Source organism: Oryctolagus cuniculus, chromosome X, assembly GCF_964237555.1.
Source record: "Oryctolagus cuniculus chromosome X, mOryCun1.1, whole genome shotgun sequence".
Classification (NCBI taxonomy): domain Eukaryota; kingdom Metazoa; phylum Chordata; class Mammalia; order Lagomorpha; family Leporidae; genus Oryctolagus; species Oryctolagus cuniculus.
Genome location: NC_091453.1, coordinates 6210195 through 6234986, shown reverse-complemented (window position 1 = coordinate 6234986; position 24792 = coordinate 6210195). Strand labels below are relative to the sequence as shown.

Genomic DNA, 24792 nt, shown 5'->3' with positions numbered 1-24792 from the left:
TCAGATTCACCTGGCATTCCACCTAGTGCTAATGCACACCAGCTCTTTCGGGGGTTTAGTTTTGTTGCTATTACCTCAGACGATGAAAGCCAAGCAATGCAGACAGTTGGTGTACATTCAATTGTTCAGGTGAGTGCGTGTCTAATAATTTTAAATTTTAAATGTTATGAGGTACAGTTCATTGTATAAATATATTTCATGAGCTGGACAGCTTAAAATACACTTTGTATCAATATTACTCTTTTTTAAAAAAATATTTATTTATTTATTTGAAAGTCAGAGTTACAAAGAGGAAGAGAGAGAAAGGTCTTCCATCCTTTGGTTCACTCTCCAGATGGCCGCAATGGCCAGAGCTGCACTAATCCAAAGCCAGGAGCTTCTTCCGGGTCTCCCATGCAGGGGCAGGGGCCGAAGGACTTGGGCCATTTTGCACTCCTCTTCTAGGCCATTGCAGAGAGCTAGATCGGAAGTGGAGCAGCCAGGACTCAAACCGGCACACCCATGTGGGATGTTGGGACTGCAGGCGGCAGTTTTATCCACTATGCCACAGCTCCGGCCCCTAATATTACTCTTAGAAATTCCTTTCATATGTCATTGATAAGGTTACATGAACCAAAATCCTGGATATCTATGTGACTTGAAAGTGTAATTTTACAAAAATAGAGATAAACATCACTGCCTTGCCTCTCTGCCTCCTGTGCCTCAGTGTTTGTCAGGCCTGGTTTATTTTATCCTCTGACTCTGTTAGTCCAGCTGTGATGGATTAAGGTCTCCTGGCTCCTTTATGCCTTATAATAGTCTTGCATCTTCATTCCTTTGGAACCCCCACTGTCATTAGGAAGAAGTGGCTGAGTACCTCATGTTTCGTTTTCCTATTGTTTATCAGAATTGGCAAAAAAAAAAAAAATAGGTAATAGGCCATAGGGGCAGATTGTAGGTATATGGATGGGAATGGGCAGTGGGGAAAGGGTAAGTGCATAACAAGAGACTGGAGTGGTACATAATGCTATAGGAGCACAAGTACTACAGTCTACTAGATTGATTTTTCCCATTCCAATACTATAGAAATATAAATTTAATTCATCTTTCTAATCAGAGAGGGAATGGCATCAATTTTTTGAAGTATTGAATTGTTTTTAAGATATCATTAGTGTTTTCATGATTAAGTTGCTTTTGCTCTTATCTTTTTTTGTGTATGTGAGACATTCATTTTGCTATCCAAGAAAACCAACTTCAGTGTTAAGCAAAACTCATGTTGAAGTATGAGTAGTCTGTCCCTTTAACCAAGTAAGCACATGAATATATGGAAAGTTTTTAAATTACAATTTCTATACCTAAAATAGAAACCACAAACCTATTCTCCAGAATTCAAGTTTTAACCTGTACAAAGCTCATAGGTCTGGAGAGTCTCATGTCAGCAAAGTTAAGGGCAGCATGACTTTCTTCTCAGCCTCTTATGGAACCAATAATTTTACTGTTTGTCCCTAACCCATGAATAGCTTCTTCAACAGAAGTTGCATAAAGCTGTGATCTGAGGGTAAGAAAAGAGGGAATCTGACTACAGAAAGTCCAGAATGATGTTACACCATTTGTATTTAATCCTCAATAGGTTACACAGTCTGTAAGTGATACGTCTGAAACAATAGTGAAAATATTCTAATTCTGAATCCTCCTAAATCTTTTTCTTCTATACCAGAGACATTAGACTTCTCATTTGCAAAGGTGCTTCAGAAGTCAAATTGGGCAAAATTACAGAGAAAGCTATGGACCCCTTATCAAGTAACTCTGCTTTTTCTGGTGTACATATTCAATTTCTTCTTTATTTTTTTTAAAGACTTATTTACTATTTGAAAGAGAAAGGGAAATCTTCAGTCCACTGGTTCACTCCTCAGATGGCTGTTATGGCTAGGGCTGGGCCAGGCTGAAGCCAGGAGCCAGGAACTTCATGCGAATCTCCCTCGTTGGTGGCAGGGGCCCAAAGAGGTGGGCCATCTTCTGCTGCTTTTACCAGATCATTATCAGGGAGCTGGATTGAGAGTGGATCAGCTTTACCCACTATGCCTCAATGCTAGCCGCAGTTTCTTCTTCTTTTAAAGATTTATTTATTTATTCGAAAGTCAGAGTTAGAGAGGGGGGGGGAGGGAGAGGTGTCTTCCATCTGCTGGTTCACTCCCCAATTGGCTGCAGTGGCCAGAGCTGTGCCAATCCGAAGCCAGGAGCTTCTTCTGGGTCTCCAACATGGGTGCAGGGGCCCAAGGACTTGGGCCATCTTCTCCTGCTTTCCCAAGCCATAGAAGAGAGCCAGATTGGAAGTGGAGCAGCTGGGTCTTGAACCATCACCCACATGGGATGCCAGCGCTTCAGGCCAGAGCATTAACCCGTGGCGTCACAGTGCCAGCCCCGCCAGTTTCTTCTTTTTAATATAAGCGTTCTGGGGGCTGGCATTGTGACATAGTGGATAAAGCTGCCAGCTGTAGCTACCATCCCATATGGGCAGTTGTTCGAGACTTGGCTACCCCACTTCGAATTGCAGCTCCCTGCTAATGCACCTGGGAAAGCAGAGGAATGTGGCCCAAGTGCTTGGGCCCCTGCACCAAAGTGGGAGACCCGGAAGAACTCTGGGCTCCTGGCTTTGGCCTGGCCCAGCCCTGGCCCTTTCATCCATTTGGGGAGTGACCCAGCAGATGGAAGATTGATCTCCCTCCCACCCCTCTCTGTAACTCTGCCTTTCAAATAAAACTAAATCTTAAAAAAAAAATAAGTGGTTTTAAATGTATATTTTTTGCTGAATATTTTATTGTAGAAACTTACTAAAAAGTGCCCTTGTAAAGAATTAGTGCTATAATTTATTTTTACTGATACTCATTTCTATTTTAACTTAATATCAGCAATGCATACTCAGTAACATATTCCTCTATTTTCAAGTATGCTAAAAAGAAAGAGTACGGAACTCTTCATCAATTTATCATTTCATTTGCAGCAATTGCACAGGAACAGTATCCAGTTTACTGATGGATATGAAGTAAAAGAAGATATTGGAGTTGGATCATACTCTGTTTGCAAGAGATGTATACATAAAGCCACAAACATGGAGTTTGCAGTGAAGGTAAATGTTTTTACATTTAAAATACAACTCTCACAGTTCTTACTCATGCATGTAAGTACCAGTTGAGAACTACACTCTTTTTTGTTATTGTTGTTAAACCTTTTGTTATAAAAAGTCAATGTAAATTTAAATATCTGACTAGGGATCTTCAGAGATCTAGAAGCGTGGATTCCCCTTCTAGCCTAAAAATGAAGTAGCCATATACCCAGTATGCCTCACATAATTTCTTTTTTTTGTAAAGATTTATTTATTTATTTGAAAAGCAGAGTTACAGAGAGGCAGAGAGAGAGAGGCAGAGAGAGAAAGTCAGAGAGAGGCAGAGAGAGAGAGAGGCAGAGAGAGAGAGAGAGAGAGGCAGAGAGAGAGAGAGAGAGAGGCAGAGAGAGAGGCAGAGAGAGAGGCAGAGAGAGAGAGAGAGAGGCAGAGAGAAAGAGAAAGAGAAAGATCTTCCATCTGCTGGTTCACTCCCTAAATGACCACAACAGTCAGGGCTGCGTCGATCCAAAGCCAGGAGCCTGGAGCTTCCTCCAGGTCTCCCACGCAGGTGCAGGGGCCCAAGCACTTGAGCTATCCTCCACTGCCTTCCTAGGCTGTTGGAGAGAGTACGATCAGAAGAGGAGCAGCCTGAATTTGAACTGGAGCCCATATAGGATGCCAGCACTGCAGGTGGAAGCTTTACCCACTATACCACAGCGCCAACCCCAAAATTTCTTTTTATTTGACCAGTCAGAGAGACAGAGACAGTGTTCTCTGCTGCTGGTTTACTCCCCAAATGCTGACCATTGCTGGAGATGAGCCAGGGCAAAGGCAAGAGCCAGGAACTCAATCTAGGCCTCCCAAATGGGGGCCAGAGACCCAACCACTGGAACCATCATGTATTGCCTCCCACAGTGTGCATCAGAAAGAAGCCAAAATTGGGAGCAGTGCCAGGACTTGAACTCAGGCACTTATCCCCTGACATGATATTCTTTTTCACATGATTTTTAATAATACCCCTTTTATACTTGAAAGTTCCCGTTTTCTGGTCAGGGTGTCAGAAAATTTCTAAAACTGTATAACAAATTGGTGTATGTTTATATTTTTTGACAAAAAGCTCATACCTTCATATCTAAAAGGCTCTGTGAACCAATACAAGAATTAAAACCACTGTCATAAAATTTATCACTATTAGCTGTTTCAATTTCATCAGGTATCTCATCAGAATGTCTGTTTTGAGATACCTGGTGAAATTAAAAGAGCCAAAAACCAAGACACCTAGCTCTGTGAAAAAGTTTGAATTTAGACCATTAGCTATAAGTGAACAAATAGTATATTCAAGTCTCTGCCTTTTGAATTCTTAAGGTAGTAACCTCTGCTTTCCCATCTCAAGCAATTCAAATCTTCTCTGTAGATTTCAACTTATCTGGAACCTTAAGGCTAGTTCATAAATATGGGTAGCTCATGTTTAGTTAGTGAGAGAGTGACATTCATTGTTATTACTCTAAAATTGGATGTAATTACTTTAGAAAGTCTTCATTGTCCATAAGGCTTTCTGCCACATATAATGATGAATCATAGAAATACATTTAAGTTTCTGTGCTCTTATTCTTTTCTCCAGATTACATAGAAATTTCCAAATTGCTTACATGAAAGGAGAGAAGAAGAATAACATACTTGGTGGGCGAGTTTTATTATGTGCTTTTTCCATAAACACGTTGAAAAAGCAGCAACGTCTTAGGCTCCCTTTGGATTACAGAAACCAGAAGCAGTATTCCCAAAGCCTTCAGAATACCTCCAAGCTATTTGTAGATTCTTGTGATTTAAATTAGATTCATAAAACCAATCCCAACACAACTGGATTCTATTGAAATTATTATAAATGTGGACCCCACAAGCATAAGTCATGAAGATAATGTATTCTGAGCCTCAGATTAGCAGATCAGAAAATGTTGCCAAAAATAGCACCTCCCTGAGTGTTCTTGTTTTCAAAAGCTTAGTCCCAGATCATCTCTCTTGAATTAGCTTATTCCATATGCAACTCATAATCATCCATTTGCCAAATTCCACACTGTCATTTGCAGTTGATTACAGTGGACACCTGTGTTTGTCTTCCTTGTTCTCCAAATACAGAACTGTTTTACAACTAAATCCATTTCAGATAAATGATTGGGTTCGTAGTGAGTGTTGTAAGCTCTTTTCTAGGTTGCTAGAGTGTTTGGGTATTTAATTCACACATTAATTTTTAAGCTGTTTTAAAATTGAGTATGCAGAGGTCACAGAATTTGTTTCAGACGACCCTTTGAATTGCAAGTAAAACTCGTCTTTTTAAAAATGTCATGTTACTTTAACAGAACAAAACATCGAGCAATATTTTTAAGAAGCAGCTGACATAAAGGGATTAAAAAGCTACACTAGTGTTTTAAAGGGTTTTATTACAATAATTAAACTTAATTCTAGCCAAGGGAAATTTCTAGGTGTGGTTTTTCTGCTTAGTTTTCTGCCTAGCTTCAAAAATAAGTTCTACTTAGCTATTAATTTTTATAAATAGCTTACAACTAATGGGATATTCCATTACAGCATTTATATGAAGCAAAGCTAATTCAATAAACAGATGCTAGTGATGGTGTTATATAAACAGAAAGCTCTTAATTATCTGTATTGATAGCAAAAAGAAGTTGACTAAATTCCCAGATGTTTATGACATTCAAGGATGGAGGAAAATATATGTTAACTGTGTTGCTGGTACCTTCTCTTGAAGCTTTTGAGTCTTTAATCAAGTTTTAAACTTATTCCAAACTTACACTGTAGAGACCTGGTAGGAATATAACCTCATAGGTTAGAATTCACAGCTTTCCATCTATAAGACTGGCTTGCTTTCTTTCTACGTATTTATTTATTTACTTATTTGAAAGGTGGTGTTAGAGAGAAGGAGAGATAGATCTTCCATCCAGTGGTTCATTCCCCAGATGGCTGTGGCTGGACCCAAATACTCTGGGCATCTTCCACTATTTTCCTAGGTACATTATTAGCAGGGAAATGGATCAGAAGTGAAGCAGCCAGAATTGGAACCTTCGTTCATGGGATGCTGGCATTCCAAGTGGTGGCTTAACCCGCTGTACCACACCAGCCCCCCACAACTAATTTTTTTTAACATTTATTTATTTATTTGAAAGGCAGAGTTACATAGAGAAGGAGAGGCAGAGAGAGAGAGAGAGAGAGGTCTTTCATCTGCTGATCCACTTCCCAGATGGCCACAATGGCCGGCGCTGGGCTGATCCAAAGCCAAGAGCCCAGAGCTTCTTCCGGATCTCCCATGTGATTTCAGGGCACAAGGACTTGGGCCATCTTCCACTGCTCTCCCAGGCCATAGCAGAGAGCTGGATCAGAAGTGGAGCAGCCAGAACTCGAACTGGGCCCACATGGGATGCCGGCACTGCAGGCGGCATCTTTACCCACTACACCATAGCACCAGCCCCCCACAACTGACTTTTTAATGACACAGTCTGGCCAGGTAGCTGAGTAAAACTGATTGATAAATGGCTCATACTTTCAGTATTTGTATAAGGTAATACCTCAGGTCCATAGCTGTTTTAAGGTTGACAACCATATAGTTCATGGTGTTTTGTAACCAATATTTACCTTTTAGATTATTGATAAAAGCAAGAGAGATCCAACTGAGGAAATTGAAATTCTTCTCCGTTATGGACAGCACCCAAACATTATTACCCTAAAGGACGTAAGTAGATCTTTCATGGGGATCTTTTGTCTCAAAATTTGGAATATTCCCAAATACCATTTGGTAGAACTTAATGTAGTAAGTTTAGTACCATTTATAAAGGAAATATATCATTTTTCTACTTCTGCTTTAAAAAGTATTTCTGATGTTGCTTTTAGCATCAGCATTTACTTAGACATATAGTCCAACGTTCAATATTAATATTACTGTTGCTATTCAGTACTAAATAGTCTTACTCTTCGCATGTTCCCCAAGCTATCTTCACTTTACTTCCTGAAAGATCTAACCCTCATATTTACCCAGGTCACTCTCTGCCTGCAGATGATACTCCTGGCCCTCAGCCCCTTGCTACTTTGGTGGTTTTCACACTTCCTCACACACCATGTTCTCTAGCCATGCTCTCGTGTGTACAGTTTTCTGAGTATGCTTCACTTTCTCATGCTGCTCTCTTTGAGGGTATGGTTCCCTTAGTGATTGGACACACCGTTTCCCTTCCTTGCCTGGCTGAATAGCACACATCTAAGACTTTGCTAAGTTACCACTTCTTCCAAGAGGCCTGCCCTGCCTGTTGCTACCCCCAGGACTAGTGAGGTTTCCTTTTCCTGGGCTGTCTTGTTATCCTACTACCTATGTCTCCTGTGGCTTTTATTATTACAACAGAGTCTTGGCAAAGGACATGAACTCCCCAAATAGTATTAAGTCCTCTCTTTTTTAAACTTTTTTTTAAGATTTATTTTATTTATTTGAAAGACTGAGTTACAGAGAAAGATAGAGACAGAGAGAGAGATGTCTTCCATCCGCTGGTTCACTCCCCAGATGGCCACAATGGCCAGAGCTTCGCCGATCTGAAGCCAGGAGGCAGGAGCTTTTTCCAGGTCTCCCATGCGGGTGCAGGGGCCCAAGGACTTGGGCCATCATCTACTGTTGTCCCAGGCAGAAAGCTGGATTGGAAGAAGAGCAGCCAAGACTTGAACCGGCGCCCATATGAGATGCCGGCGCTTCAAGCCAGGGCTTTAACCTGCTGCGCCACAGCGCCAGCCCCAAGTCCTCTCTTATTGATAGAGTTCACATAGGCTCAAAGACCATATCTAGTTGTTATCAACACTCCAGTTTCCTCAGTTTAATTTATCACTGTTCATTATTAGATGATGAATGGTAACTTAGTCACATTAAATTATGAAGCAAACATAAGTGTCTCTTTAATTAACATACTCTCAAAGAATCCAACAGAAAATTAAAAATGAACTGTAACCTTACTTTGAAAACTGCATAGGTTGTCACTTTTGATTTTTGTATTTTTTTTCCATCTTAGTTTCTTCCTTCATTTCAAATTCCGGTCTCTAAAAGTTACCCTCAAACTTTTATTACAGTATCTGCAACACTTTACTTTTAATTACATATCTGTTTTTCTCTACTAAAATTAAAAATTTGAGGACAGATCCTTTGTTTTCTCCATATTTGGGACCCCAGCACATATATAGTACCTGACACCTCTTAAGGAACTAAATAAAGGTTTCCAGTAACACTATGGTGATTGGCACTTATTTATTTAATTGAAAATCAGAGATAAAGAGAGAGAGGGCAAGACATGGAGAGATCTTCCATCCACTGGTTCATTCCTCCAAGTTGTTGCATTGGCCAGTTCTGAGCCTGTCTGAAGGCAAGAGCCTGGAACTACATCCAGGTCTCCCATGTGGATGGCAGGGACCCAAACACTTGAGGAGCAATCTAATGCTGCTTTTCCCAGGCCATTAGCAGGGAGCTAGATCAGACATGAACTGGCTCCCCACTCATACGGGATGCCTGATTCCCAGGCCATGGCTTTACCTACTATGCCACAACACTAGCCCCAGAACTGAATAATACAGAGGTTATTTCAATTAAGCATTGCCTGGAGTACAAGTCCAAAATGCTACCTAGCTTTATGTCTCTACATTAGAGGTTCACTGATACACTTCTGTATGTTTGGATGGAATTCTTCTTACTACTTAACATTGTCCTTAATTCTTGGTTTAATCACAACCAGAGTAACTGATTAGTTCTATGTATATCAATACAGAAGTTCTGTCATTGCAGAAATTCCAGGAAATCACAAGAGTGTTACCTCTACGCTTGTCTCTGTCATTAACAGTAGATAGTAAGAGATCGAGAAGGGAACAAACCCTAACAGCAAAAGTTCAGGACCCTTTCATTGATGTATAGTGCCCATTGTTACTTGGATTGCCATGAGTTAGGTTTCACAGAAGGAAATTACAGGTTATTTTTCTGACAATCCCATCAATTCCTCATTTAATATTCTTAGGTGTATAAAATTGTTTACAAATGTTATATCATCCATTAATTGTGGCAAGTAAAATTTCTCCTGAATGTTTTAATTTCCACTTAATATGCTAAACTTTCTTTTAGGTACACATAAAGCTTCAAATAATTTATTACATTGTGATATCAAATTTTATAGGTATATGATGATGGAAAATATGTGTATGTAGTAACAGAACTTATGAAAGGAGGTGAATTACTGGATAAAATTCTTAGACAGAAATTTTTCTCTGAACGAGAAGCCAGTGCTGTCCTGTTTACCATAACCAAAACTGTCGAATATCTTCATGCACAAGGGGTAAGTCTTCCTAACAGCTTATGTGTGTGTGTATGTCTGCATATATAAATGCACATACCTTTTTCTTGAGCTAAAATTATAAATGTAGTTATTTGTGCGTGATTAGCTTAATCAATCTACAGGTTGTCCTTTGCATAAACTTCTCCCAATGAGCTTTAAATGTTACTTGGAAGTCCTAGCTTATTTATGTAACATAAGAATTTAATTCTTACGCTTTCCAAGAAAAAGTGCATGAGATATTCTGACCTAGAAAACATAACACAGTTTCTGCTAGGCTGTTCTCTACCCTTGAAAACCAGGCCCACTTGAGGTTAGAAGCAGAACCAGAGAATCCTGGTTTATATTCTCATGTAAAAGGATAACACTGTGCACATGATAGACTAAATATTGCTAAATGGGTAACTAACCTGTAGATAGATATTAATACCATTTGCATTTCTCCTTAACTTGATTACTCAGACAAAGAGGATGTAAGTAAATATTATTCTTTTCCTCCTCTCCCCAGATATATATTAGAGTTAGCTTATGTTATCAGCATTTTGTAATGTTGGGATAATTTAAAGCTCAGCAGTCATCATTTCAAATGAATTGCTGGACAATTTGTGAATAAAGAATTTTGAGTAATAGAAATGCATTGTTAATGCAGTTCTTTCATTGGTATTTCAATTAGGTGGTTCACAGAGACTTGAAACCTAGCAACATTCTTTATGTGGATGAATCTGGTAATCCAGAATCTATTCGAATTTGTGATTTTGGCTTTGCAAAACAGCTGAGAGCAGAAAATGGTCTTCTCATGACTCCCTGTTATACTGCAAATTTTGTTGCACCAGAGGTAATCGTGTGAGAGTTTTCTTACAATATTTCAGTATCTTTTAAAACTTGTTTGTTGGGGCTGGCACTGTGGTGTAGAAGGCTAAGCCTCCTGTGGTACCTGCATCCTAAAAGATACAGAAAAAAACCGTGTTTGTGTTTAATATAGAACAGTTAGTAATTGTTTAATTGAAGGCTTATTGAACAAATAATCAGGAGAAATATCTAAATTCCTTGACAATATATTATAAAGGCCCTTGTATCTCTCTGGTATTCCTTAGGTGAAGTTCTGACCATTCCTTGCCTCCTCTGCCCTTTGAATGTCCTCTACTCTCCCACACCTCCTTCCTTTAGCTACTGAAGTCTTAACTTAAAGGTCCCATGTAAGCAGACTAGCTATCTTCTAGCCTTCCCTTTCAAAGTGGGCATTTGGCACATGGATGAAGATGCCACTTTGGATGCTTGCATCTCATATCAGAGTGCCTGGGTTCAGATCCTGGCTCCACTCCAATTCTAGCTTCCTGCTAATGAAGGAAGCTAGGTGATCTCTCTGTGTCAGTCTCTCTTTCTCTGTGCCTCTTTTTCCTGTTTCTCTACCTTTTAAGTAAGTAAATAAGTTAAAAAAATTTTTTTGACAGGCAGAGTGGACAGTGAGAGAGAGAGAGAGAGAGAAAGGCCTTCCGTTGGTTCACCCCTCAGTGGCCGCTGCGGCCGGCGCACCGCGCTGATCCGAAGCCAGGAGCCAGGTGCTTCTCCTGGTCTCCCATGCGGGTGCAGGGCCCAAGCACTTGGGCCATCCTCCACTGCACTGCCGGGCCACAGCAGAGAGCTGGCCTGGAAGAGGGGCAACCGGGACAGAATCCGGCACCCCAACCGGGACTAGAACCCAGGGTGCCGGTGCTGCAGGCGAAGGATTAGCCTAGTGAGCCACAGCACCAGCCAAGTTAAAAACTTTTTTAAAAGAATAAATATGGGGTAGGCATTTGGTACAGTGGTTAAGTTACCACTTGAGATGTCTGTATCCCATATCAGAGTCCTTGGGTTCAAGTCTCAGCTTCCAGTCCAGTTTCCTGCTAGTATGTACCCTGGAGGGCAGCAGGTGATGGCTCTTGGAGACCCATGTGGAGTTCTAGGCTCCTGGCTTCAGCCTGACCAAGCCCCAGCTTTTATGGACATTTGGAGAGTAAAACATCAGATGGGAGTTCTCTGTATGCCTTTCAAATAAATAAAAAAATAATAATTTTTAAATGGCTTCCTCATCTTTATGCCTATAGTACTTCAGACACACTTTTGTTATAAAAATAATATTTTGTACTATGCCATCTGTATTACGTTAGTGTGATTTTTTAAAAATTTTATTTGTTTGAGAAAGGTTCAATCCCCACATGCCACCTCCATCTTCCAGGGTCTGCATCAGAAGAAAGCTGGAGCCTGGCATGCAAGCTTTTCACCTGGCATCTTAAAAAACAACAACGAGGTTTCATAATACTACATTTTTGCTTCTTCTAGGTTTTAAAGCGACAAGGCTATGATGCTGCTTGTGATATATGGAGTCTTGGTGTCCTCCTCTATACAATGCTTACTGGGTAAGTATATGCCATGTGTTAAAAGCATTTCTTCTTCAATATTTTGCTTAAATGATCCAGATGGCTATTTTTAATCCTTATGTTCTAATATCTTTCTTTCCATGTTTTTTCAAGCTAATTAGTGTGTACTTTCCTGCAGTAATACTACATTTATATCTTTATCATTACTGATTTTTTATGATATAATATATTAATGTCTTGAGGTCTTAAATTGATTTTTCCATACCTCTTTTTTACTTTTTTTATGTCTTAAGTGTACATGGGACTGGTACTGTGTTGTGGTGGGTTAAGCTGCTGTCTGAAACGCCAGCATCCCATATGGGCATTTTCTTTTATAATGTTTCATATCATAAAATATTTATATTATATATATATGAAGTCTAACATTTTTTTTTCTTTTTTTTTCTTTTTTTTTCTTTTTTTTTTTTTTTTTTGACAGGCAGAGTGGACAGTGAGAGAGAGAGAGAGAGACAGAGAGAAAGGTCTTCCTTTGCCGTTGGTTCACCCTCCAATGGCCGCTGCGGCCGGCGCACCGCGCTGATCCGATGCCAGGAGCCAGGTGCTTTTCCTGGTCTCCCATGGGGTGCAGGGCCCAAGCACCTGGGCCATCCTCCACTGCACTCCCGGGCCACAGCAGAGGGCTGGCCTGGAAGAGGGGCAACCGGGACAGAATCCGGCGCCCCGACCGGGACTAAAACCCGGTGTGCCGGCGCCGCTAGGCGGAGGATTAGCCTAGTGAGCCACGGCGCCAGCCTGAAGTCTAACATTTTATAACCCTATCTCTTGACCTGGTGCTTTATGGATCTTTATTTTAATGAGATATTTTTCACTTTGGTAGATTTCAGTAAAGTATTACATTGACTGAGTACAGAGAACATTGGACACTGTAAATAAATATAAAGATCAGCAACCAAAAAAGAAGTTTTATTCATTAACATTTTGGTTTTATTATAAATTAGCTACACTCCATTTGCAAATGGTCCTGATGACACACCAGAGGAAATATTGGCACGAATAGGTAGCGGAAAATTCTCACTCAGTGGTGGTTACTGGAATTCCGTTTCAGACACAGCAAAGGTAAGCATGACTTCTATTACAAGTCTCTGAGAGAGTAACTTTTCATGAGCCATAGTGGGAAAAATGCTATCAGCTCAAAACTTATGTATAATTTGAACTCAAAAATGGAACAGTTCTTTGGTTACCCAGAAGACATTAGTTTTGCCTTATTATCTACACATCTAAAGCTCTTTCTTACAGACACAAACATGATGAATAATAATGATTTGTCTGCCTACTGTGTGCCTCACTCTGCACTTTAACTGCATTACCTCATGTAACCCTCCTAACCACCTTGTAGAAGATATGGTAGCATCCCCATTTCACAGAAGGAAGCTAAGGCCCTGAATTTTAGTGGAAACTTGTCCATGGTTACATGCCAGGTATGTGTTGAGCGTCTCAAACTACATATCTGACTCCAAAACCTTCCTTCCCCAAAATAAATACATCATTTTCTATTTCTTATTCATATTATGAAGTAAGAGGTCTTGTCTTTTTCACAGTAAACAGTGCCATGAGTTTATAGCATTTACCTGAAATCAATTTGAAAAGTCCTTCTCACAGAAAAAAATCTGCCATTTCCTAATCAGCCCTGACTTGCTTTCCTGTTCTCCATTTTCACCTTATTTATAGAAATTTCTTGTTTGAAAAGACTACAGTTTTCCACTTCAAAATAAGAAACACATAGAGGAGATAAGAAACCTATGAGGTGCTTCAAAAAGTTTGTGGAAAGGTGGAAGTAAGAGGTAAATTTACTTTGGTACAAAAAGTTTTGAAATCCATGCATACATGGTGTCTTCAAAAACTTCATGTAAATGCTTATTACGAAAGCCTATGCATACCTTTTAGAACTTTTTACACCAAAGCAAACGTATCTTTTAAATACATTTTCCATGAAATTTTTGAAATGCTCTCATGCTAGTAAAAATGCTGACTTTTTAGAGGCAGAAGCTTGAGTTGAGCTGATTCTAGAAGGAAAAAGGAAGACAGCAAACATTTATATAGATTCTTTTGGCGTCATGTGTGGAAACTCAGTTAACAAATTTAATGTCTGTAAATACTGGGTTTTATAACCAAATTTAAAGTGAAATGTTGGCTTTGTCTTTTTCTCACAATAAAATTCCGTAAACCAGATAATCATTTCTCTGGGTACTTGTTTCTTTGGGTAATGCCATTATTTAATACCTACAATATGTTTAATAAATGAAGGCCCCAGAGATAAAGTATGTGATGAAGATAGAATTCCTGATCTCAGGGAGCTCACAGTCTAGGTGGGAGAAAACCAGAAACTGCACAGTATAGTATCCCATGTACTATTTTTTTAAGGATATGCACAGCATAGCACCATTCTTTTTTTTTTTTTTAAGATTTATTTATTAATCTGAGTTATACAGAGAGAAGAGAGGCAGAGAGAGAGAGAGGTCTTCCATCCGATGATTCACTCCCCAAATGGCCACAATGGCTGGAGCTGCGCCGATCTGAAGCCAGGAGCCAGGAGCTTCTTCAGATCTCCCACGCGGGTGCAGGTGCCCAAGGATCTGGGCCATCCTCCACTGCTTTCCCAGGCCATAGCAGAGAGCTGGATTGGAAGTGGAGCAGCCAGGACTTGAACCAGTGCCCATATGGGATGCCGCCACTGCAGGCCAGGGTGTTAACCCACTGCGCCACAGCACCAGCAGCTCCCATGTACAATTAACAGTAGAACAGTTTCTGTACTAAAGAAGTTCACAGATGATGCTCAGTCAGAAGGATTTCAGGGAAAACTTTCTAGAAGCAGTGAAGTAGTTTGCCATGCACACTTGAGGAGGAGAAAGATATTGTCTGTCCCAAGCTGAAGAAGTAGCACATACATATAGGTGACGATAGTATGAGAATAGCAGAATGCCTCCAGGAGGGGCATTTGATAAGACTAGTGCAGAGTGCGTGGAAGAAGGTACTTGATGAACCCAGATTGTGGAAATCCTTGTGGCTTGAGCTCAGGATTGTAGGCTTTCTCTGAGTATTGTGGAACTGTTTTAAAACTATGTAGCAGTGCAGTTATCAGATTTTTCTTTTTAAAGATCACCCCCATAAAGCAGTAATTCTCTTCCGTGGTGTACAGTTTGAGTCTTGGCTACTCCACTTCCAATCCAGCTCCTTACTAATGTGCCTGAAAACCAGCAGACGATAGCTCAAGTACTTGAGTTTGTGCCACCACATGGGAGACTCAGGTGGAGTTCTTGACTGCTGGCTTCAGCCTGGCCCCGCCCCAGCTGTTGTGGCCATTTGGAGAGAGCCAGCAACAGACAGAGATAGAAGATATTAGATATTCATATTTTCCCTCTCTCTCTCTCTCTCTATCACTCTGCCTTTCGAATAAATAAAATCTTTAGAAAGAAAAAAAGAAAATCCAAGGGGAAATAGAGCCAGAGTACATAAAGATAGAGAAAATATGGCCCTTCGTCATGCACAAAAATTACTGCTACTGAGAGAGCCAAAGACAGAGACCTGAGTGGTTTTCTCTCCCCAGGTTGTCATGTTTATCAAATTGTTTTGAGCTGAAGAGGCTGCCCTCAAGAAAACATGGGGTCATCCCGGCTAAGGAAGAGTGTTTACTAGCATCAGGCACTGTAGAAACAGGAGGGGGGAGAAAAGGTTGAAACTTCGTTTGTTCTTATTCTCCCCATAATAGGACCTGGTGTCAAAGATGCTTCACGTAGACCCTCATCAGAGACTGACTGCTGCTCTGGTGCTCAGACATCCTTGGATCGTCCACTGGGACCAACTGCCGCAATACCAACTGAACAGACAGGATGCGCCACATCTAGTAAAGGTGCGTGGCGCCGTTCGGTCGCCGTCTCCGGGAGGGGCAGGCCACCCGAAACTCCAGAAAGCCCTCTCCGTGCCCCAGCAGCCTTTCCCTTTCAGCCTCCTCCTAGTTGCAGTGTGAAAGGCGAGGTATGCCAAAAAGTCAACAATAAAACTTGGTCCAGAGTGACTTTTGAATTTCTGGCAGCCTCCATAAAAGGAGACTGCCAGGACGAATAACTCATGGATTTCCCAACTTAAAGAGTATATCTTTCTGCCTCTCGTGTCAAAGAATTTTTCAAGGAAGAAAAAAAAGTGTGTGTCCTGAGAAAAGTGAGAACTGCTTGTTAGGAGTCCATTCCTGTCCTCTCTGATAAGAATCTCAACCTCCCACATTGGCGGTGTCAGTTAAAGCGAAGAGTGTGACCAATATGATTTTGCATATGAAAAAATTACCTGAAAACTGCCTTCGTTTCCCATTTTCGTAGGTATGGTTATGCGATGTCATTTTTGTTGTTGCCTTTCTTTCCTTTTTCAGGGTGCCATGGCAGCTACGTACTCTGCTTTAAACCGTAATCAGTCACCAGTCTTGGAACCGGTAGGCCGCTCCACTCTTGCTCAGCGGAGAGGTATTAAAAAAATCACCTCAACAGCCCTGTGAAGTGACCTCAGTGAGAGATTTGGTACCATGGTGTAAGCTGATAGCACAAGTTCTGGCGACAGGTAGCACATATCTGAGAGACACCTGCAAGCACACACTGTCCCAGCCGGTACCCATAATGCTGCTGCCCCTGCTGCTGCTCCTGCTTTCGTCTCTTCTCGCTTTCAATGATCGTTAGCAAGTTAGATTTTCCTGGAGCTCCGGATGAAATGAAAGTGGAAACGTGATGAAGATATATTCACTGAATCAATGAGAAAAACAATGAACATATGAATACCACCTAAAATACACTGAATAAAGTACTCTACACCATATAGCATTATTTTTATAGGAGATATTTCATGTCCCTTAAATATTCTTTGTTAGTTATAGGGATGGACAGTTTATGTTAAGCACTTAGCTTAAACAATCCGTTTATATTAGCACTGTATCCCTTGTGCCATCCAACATTTTGTATGTTTTTGTAAACAGTTCATACACAGTACATTTCTGTACTGCTTTCTTTAATGTATACATGCCTTGTTTAACTTGGAATCTATTATTATTAACCAATTGACTATTAAATTTGGTTAAATAGTTCACCTGGATTAGCAGTATTGTTGGACAGCCCTAAAAAATGGCCAGATTGTGAAACAGCTGTTGAATGTAAACTTTCAAAATGTACATATCTTCCCTGTGTCTGTTTCACTGGTTTGTTCGTTTGTTTGTTTCTTAAAGTCAGGTGCTCTGTCAGACTAACCTAGAGAGCTATTATGGTAGAGAAAGTTATCATACATGTGTGGCATGGAATCAAGAGTACATCTATGAAGTAAGCCCATATACTTTGCAACTCCTTTGGGTTCTTTTTTCCTTAATTAAAGAAGTAGTCCTTGCACTTTTAATCCTGTATCCATACTTAGTATTTGGCATATTATTTGAGATTTTGCCAATATACATAAAAAGCCTTTAATAGTCATCGTAAAGAGATTGGTGAAGAAAAATTTAGCCACAGGTAATTGAAGTCCTAATGGATATTTCATGTTTAAATAGATATTCCATATTAAACACTAATTTGATTGTAATAAAGGCCACAGGCCTCTCTATGAAATTGGATTTAAACTTTCTTAATCTAGGGAATAAAACTTTCTTGAGCAAAACAGTATCTGTTCGAACCTGAACTCCTGACTAAGGTAGTCTGAGTGAACATTCAGCGTTTTCTGGATTCCTCCTGATGACTTCTAGCCATATATTACTTTTTTTGATTTCAGAAAACCTCCGTTTCATAATGGCCACTGGGTCTGCTTAGATGGCAGTATTTGTTACATTCATCTAATCTGGTAGTTTCCACAGTTTTATCTAATGAAAGAAAGAAACTTTTGGGCCCATTATTACCTGTGTCTTTGCCAATCTACCTAGCATACATCGATACATAATGTAAAAGATATATGAGCAAGGAAAGAGTCATTTAACTTACCAAATCAAGAACGTGCCCGAACAGATCTTTCTTAGTCATGTACTAAACCATTTACATCAGAAGTCTTTTTTTCCAGCCAGAAGCTTTAAATCTTCCCAAAGCTGAAGGAGAGTGGTTCATCTAAATGTCTTGAAAGCAAGTTGTCATTCTTAAATTTCTCCAATGCAATTGAACAGAAAGGGGGACATCTATAACATTCCTCTTACCCAAGTGACACAAATGATTATTGCATAAAAATCTAACTTACCTTCTAAATGAAAAATGTATGAGAAGAGAGAAATCAGAAGATGTAGGTGGAAGCTTTTCTTTCCCCCTCTACTACTCAGTGTTTCAAACCATGGTCATCCCAAATTCTTGGCACTCTTTAAATGTTAAAGTAATGCTGAGCAGAAAAAAAGATACCTAGTTTCAGGTTGTTGACACTGAAGCTATTCCATAATTGCTTAGGTATGTTGTCCATAATAGGATTAGAAGTCAACACCATAAATATTTTCTATTTATAAGGCAGAGTTATAGGAAGAGAGAGAGAAAGGAAGATTTTCCATCTACTGGTTCACTTCCCAAATGGCTGCAATGGCCAGGACTGGGCCAGGCTGAAGCCAGGAGTTTCTCCTAGGTCTCCTACATGGGTTCAGGGGCCCAAAGACTTGGGCCATTCTCCACTGCTTTCCCAGGTGCGTTTGCAGGGAGCTGGATTGAAAGTGGAGCAGCCGGGACTCAAACCAGAGCCCATATGGAATGCCGGCATTTCAGGCGGCAGCTTAACCTGCCATTCCACCACACTGGCCCCAATACCCTAAATCTTAATAAGTTATCTGGCCCAACGTGGTCATACTGCATGTAAAGAGCCTGAGACCCAAATTAAAGACTAGATCCTTCTCATTTAGCTTTTTTTTTTTTTTTTTTAACTCATAAAACCGTGCTACCTTTGCCTGACCAGTAACTGAGGTTCAAGGACTATGAATTTCTTGGGGCAGTCCGCTGGTGGTACAGAGTGCCCAGTTTCTTTCTTTCAGAATTAAATGCCTTCTTTGTCTAGTCAAGCTGCCAGTTTTATTGGAGAAAAGTAATGGTTCACAGAGCTGAAAACTTTGCGCCTGGAAAGCAAGTTTATGAGTAATTTTTTTTTTTAATCTGTGGTTCTGATGTTCTCCGTGCTTTTGATTTGCAGTGGACTGACCTGGCCAGCATTGTGCTGGAAATGTAGTGCTTGTGTTAGGTTAACTTTTCCATTGATTTCTCAGAGTCTAACTCTGTGGCACTGGGTTGTGGTATTGAGGCACCTGATGGCTTTTGCCGGTCACCAGTTAGTGCTGCCAGTTCCTGGAGCCTCTCCCAGGAGATGTCCAGTCCTAAAGATACTTCACTGTGAAAGAAGGAACTAAACTATCAGGTCTCTTTTACAAACATCCTCTTAGTTTATAATCCAGAATAATATCCAAAATGATAGATTGCATTTAACTTTGCCAGGCATATATTGGGAAAAGTGCAAGTTACACTACTGTGTGTTTTCTGTTTTCCCTTTGGAGTGATGATGTTAAATTAAGGTAAGTTTTTTTTGTCTTTTTTTTTTTTTAATCATTTCAGCTCCTTCTAGTTTATAGAGATGTCTTCTAAATACTGTAGGCCCTTGACCTCAACCAATTTGATATGAATGCACTTACTCACAAGCAGCCCTGAAAGTCCAGAAACGTAATGAATTTGACAAAGCATGAAGTTAAGATGCCAGGAGAGTAATGTATGGCAAGAGTCACTTTTGAGTGTCTGGAGAGTGGGTTTGCTGTGTTTAGGGTAGATTTCCCAGATTTCACATGCAGTGTGATCCAAAGAGCAAGTTTGAGTCAACCCAGTCCCCATCAACTTTTAAGAAGTGGCTGCTACTAGGGCCTGGGGAGGTGGGACTGTCCAATTAACTATGTCCTATGCCCTCAGCCCAGGAAAGATTTAAATAGAGGATTGGTAGGTGTAAAGGCTTCAAAAGAAGGCAGAGTGTGTTTGGTAGGAAAGCCCAGTCTGGAGTGAAAGCAAAAAAGCCTTCCAAGATTTGGGGGCCTTGCTCACTTTGGCAGCACATATACTAAAATTGGAAATATTTGGTGGCCTTGGTACACATGTGCGCAATCACCAAGGGAGGCCAGCAGTACACATCTCAACATGGCTTTGATCCTCTCTATTTCCTGGCCTTTATCATTGGCCTAAAATTGTCAGCGAGATTTACTGTATTTTTAGTAGAGAAAATTCTGTCTTTCGGTATTGAGCATTTGAAATTAATGAAGCTGTGTTGGACAGATAGCTCAGGAGCATAAAGGGTTAGAAAAGGTCTGTTTTCTGTGATTAACAAACATTATGGATTCCATGGCTGACCTTGGTGCTTAAAGCTAGAGGTTCCAGTCTAGTCCTAGAGTTCTGTCCCTCTGAAAGGCCCAGCTCCCTGTGACTTAACTTTAAATTGGATATACACTTTGAGCCCTGTTTAATTCACAGATAAATTGACTGCATTCGGAATTATTGCTTCAATTAATGAAAATAGTCCTCTTTTCAACCCCAGGTTGCTTACATTTTGCTGGTTTCCCCAAGTGACCATTGGTGGAGACCAGGTAATGAAGGAATGAATTCACTTTCTTGGGACTGTGGTATTCTACAGAGCCACATTTAACCACTTTTTTCAGTGAAGAATCTACAGAACGATAATACCCAAATGTGGATGGCCAAGACGAATTTTTACCTACAGTGTACTTTATGTATTTTTGACACTGCTGTATTCTTTGTGATCCAGTGACTGTGGTTCCAATGTGACTAAGTGTCCTCAAAGAATTCTAGTAACTAACTCAATTTCCTTAAGCCTAGTATTACTGTCAGTCTCACATTTACCACTTTGATTCCAGTCTTTCAACTGTTTGTAACAGGGCATAGCAAAGGTTGGGATGAGAGCCTACTTCCTACCTCCTAAGGCACTTTCCTTATTATTTTGCCATATAACCTTGAAATGCATGATAAGCTGTTCAAATGTTCATGACTTCTCCCAGAGCAATTAGCAAAGCCTATGACATTTTGAATAGAGATTAGTGGAAAGGAAAATTTAAGAGATTTAAGTTCCAGAGGTGGACACCTCTTTAGAGCACATACGATGTGAGTACAGTATATGTAAATGTATATGAGAAGAGAGTTGCTGTAAAAGTCCTAAGTAGATTAGTTCAATATCTAATGGAAGTGAACATCTTTACTCCTATTATCACTATTGTACTGAATGAACTGTATACTGAGTTTTTCAGACAAGGATTTAAGATAGAACTTCTAAACACAAGCAAGGGCATAAGGATAAAGAATTCGGTTTGTGTTTCTGTAAGTGTGGTTTACCATATAAAGCTTTTGTTTTTTTAATTTAAAAAAAAGGCTTCAAGTATTGCCATTCATTAGCATCCTTAATGATTGTGGGTTTTTTTTTTACTCTTAAAATTATAGACATATACTTTATTTTCTCTTGTCCTAAACAAAAAGGAAGGCATATACCTAAGGGATGTAATTATTTTGCAGTTTTGGCCATGGGTGGGAATGGGCGGGGTCTACAGTTTTTAAAAAAGAAAAAAATCACAAATATTTTTCTACTATTATATATGATCTTACTTTATACTAGTTTCTCTCAAGGTAAGGCATGCCAGAAGCCCAAGTTACCGTATCATGAGTTCTTATGTATTGTACCTTTTATTGGTGGTTAAATCGTATCAGATGCTTGGCACTGCTGCCATAATTATGAAATGCTTGTAAAGGATCAAATATCACTGAATAGTTTAAATTGTTTTACTTAAAAGTCTAATCTGGGAAATTTGCAAATCATATTATTAATGTGTATTCTAAGCTTTCTCAGATGTATCCATGAATAATCTTGGAACAATATTGCTTGTATTCCTGTTATAGAACAGGTTTTGTAATCTTTAAAAGAAATGAAAATTTATATAATAAAGTTTGAAATAAATGCATGTATGTCACTTTTATCACATCATTTCCATTATATGCTTATCCCTCTATAATAAGAGATTCTGTCCAAAGTATATTTATGAAATTGGATTGATCAAATTTAAAAAAGGGAATTTCCAAGGTAAGACGTGCAAAGTTTTTCTGTGCATAATCTTGGTTTGCTCAAAGGGTTTGTCAAATGAGACTCACATAAATAATAGATCTTTCCTAATATCAAATTGATGAATGATTCAAAGGATAATCACATGCAGAAATGAAATTTTCTTTTTCTTGGAGCTGTCTAAAACTGCCCTTTTTAAAAAAAAAGATTTATTAGGAAGGCAGAATTACAGAGAAAGAAAGGCAGAGACAGAGAAATCTTCCATCTGCTGGTTTACTTCCCAAATGGCCACAAGGGCTGGAGCTGGGCTGATCTGAAGCCAGGAGCCAGGAGTTTCCTTCAGGTCTCCTACATGGATGCAGGGGTCCAAGCACTTGGGCCATCCTCTACTGCTTTCCCAGGTGCGTGAGCAAGGAGCTGGATTAGAAGTGGAGCAGCCCAGTCATGAACAGGCATCCATATGGGATGCCAGTGCCATAGGCAGCAGCTTTACCCACTATGCCATAGTGCTGGCCTTGTTTTAATTCCCTCTTACAGTGTATTTTTTTTATTTAGAATTAAAAGGCAAGTTCCTTCTGAGCACTGTATGTGGAGACCTTGATCAAACAAAGGGAGTCATTTGCAACATTGCCTTTTATTTATTTGTTAGCTAGCGGTTTGAAACAGAGTTCTTCCGTTTGCTGGTTCATTTCCCAAATGGCCACAACAGCCAGGGCCAGGACAAGGCTAAGCCAGGAACCTGGAACTCCATCTGGGTCTCCCACATGGATGCAGGATCCTAAGCACTGTACCATCTGCTGCCTTCCCATGCATAGTAGTGGGTGCTGAATTGGAAGCAGAGCAGCCATGAATAGAACCAAACATTGGCTTTTTATACTTTGTTGTTTATATGACTTAAGTGATGAGCCCCTAGTCTCTAGCCAGCCATGCAAAAAATCCAGATTCTTGTATAGTAAGCCAGCTATAAAGGCCAAGTACTTCTTACTTAAAGCACTTCAGAGAGAACAGCTTTTCATTTTCTTTCCTCTAATAAATATATTGTGAATATTTGAAAGGAAAACTGATTCTTGGTAGAGAGGGAATGGGTTATCTAGGCCTGAAGTTAGCTCGCTCTTGCCCAGTTGATGTCTTTTAGTATTATGAAATACCACCAAGTGCCTTAAGCAGTGACGTATATCCTCACTGTTCTGGAGGCTGGAAGTCCAAGATGGAAGTGCCTGCAGAGCTGAGTTCTGAGACCTCCGTGGCTTGCATTTTAGCCAGTCTTGTTGCCTCTTCACATGTCAAGTCCTCGGGTGTCTATAAGGACACCAGTCGTGTTGCATTAGGGCTTCGCCTTAACATCCTCGTCTAAAAAGTAAAAAAACTAAATTCTTACGTGCTAGTTCACTCCCCAAATGCCTGCAACAGCTGTGACTGTGCTAAAGGAGCCTGGCACTCCAGGTGACAGGCCCCCCCCCCCCCCCCCCCAGTGCACGTTAGCAGTAGGCCGCTGAAGCCCAGCACCCTGACAAAGGCATGCAAATGTCCCAGGCAGCTTCTTAAGAGCTAGGCCTAATGCCCACTTCCTGCCTCATTTTAATTCAGTCACCTCTTTAAGAGATGTAAATACATTCTGGAGTGTGGGGGTTGGGAGTTTGGCATATGGATTGGAGGACACAGTTCAGAACACCTGGTTAAGGGGTATCCACTTGGGTGAATTTGGATTGCAGGCATCGGATGGCAAGCTTCAGGCTCCACTTGGCATTATACTGAAGCAATGGAGGACTGTTGATTCTATTGGGTTTTTTTTTTTTTTTTTGAGGTTTCACAGCATTTGTTGTAAAGCACAAAACAAGCATTTTAAAAGTGAAAGTATACGTTGAAAAAGTACATTTATACCACAAAGCACTGACCACATAATAGTTGCAAAGATATTTGCTGGAACGTGTACATCTATACTAAATACTAACACCGTTTTCATTTCTACACAGAAATATTAACCACCTATCAGTAGTGATATTTTGTACACTTAAAAAAAACTTTTAAACCAGAAACAAAAAAGATCATGAAGTCATCTGCATCCATTTTTTTAAAAGATTTATTTATTTGAAAGTCAGAGTCACACAGAGAGGATAGGCAGAGAGAGAGAAAGAGAGGTAGGTCTTCCATCCATTGGTTCACTCCTCAGATGGCCACAATGGCCCGAGCTGCACTGATTCTAAGTCAGGAGCCAGGAGCTTCCTCCGGGTCTCCCACGCAGGCGCAGGGGTCCAAGGACCTGTGCCATCTCGTACTGTTTTCCCAGGCCATATTAGAGAGCTGTATCCGAAGTGGAGCAGCCGGGACTTGAACCGGCGCCCATTTGGGATGCCGGCATTGAAGGCAGGGCTTTACCCACTACGCAACAGCGCTGGCCCCTGCATCCGTATATTTAACAAACTTTTTTTTGCCCCACCCAATGAAGCAAATACTGTACTGTCCACTTAATATTGGTCCTAAGGTGCTGGAGGATACTGTGGCATTCCCTGGGGACTTGTCTGAGCATAGTAAGATGTCCTCTATGGCACTCAGACCAGGCTGCACTATAATCTGACTGACCACCTAATGGAGCACCAGTAGGAGCAGGAACCGCTTGACCTTGCTTCTTGTAATATTCCTCCCAAGCCTTTGAATAGTCTTACATCTGCCCTTGTTGATCCATTTTCTTGTAGTACTCTTCCCAAGCCTTTGTATAATCAACCTGTCCAGCTAGAGCCGGATTCTGCTAATCTCCTTGTCCATTCGTTTGGGTTGCAGTTGGTGCACCTGCAGGAGCTGCAGGTGGTGGCTGTGCTTGTTGTTGATAATAGCATCATAAGCATTCTAAGCTGAATTTGGATCCGTTCCTGCCTTAGCTGGCAGCATGGATATGCATTTCCCCACCCCTGGGGAGCATATGGAGCTG

General features: G+C 40.4%; 1 protein-coding gene across 10 annotated transcripts in view; it reads left to right on the top strand.

Annotated features, from left to right (window-relative positions):
- Positions 1–21768, top strand: part of RPS6KA3 (ribosomal protein S6 kinase A3) — a 112092-nt gene extending 90324 nt beyond the window's left edge. For all 10 annotated transcript variants that reach the window (XM_070067183.1, XM_070067182.1, XM_008272438.4 and 7 more), the window contains 9 exons: positions 5–129; positions 2981–3106; positions 6732–6821; positions 9280–9438; positions 10109–10270; positions 11758–11834; positions 12794–12911; positions 15562–15702; positions 16216–21768. In XM_070067183.1, coding sequence (XP_069923284.1) covers positions 5–129; positions 2981–3106; positions 6732–6821; positions 9280–9438; positions 10109–10270; positions 11758–11834; positions 12794–12911; positions 15562–15702; positions 16216–16338 — 1121 coding nt within the window. In that variant the 3' untranslated portion in view covers positions 16339–21768. The remainder of the gene's footprint in view (positions 1–4; positions 130–2980; positions 3107–6731; positions 6822–9279; positions 9439–10108; positions 10271–11757; positions 11835–12793; positions 12912–15561; positions 15703–16215) is intronic.
- The last annotated feature ends 3024 nt before the right edge of the window (positions 21769–24792 follow it).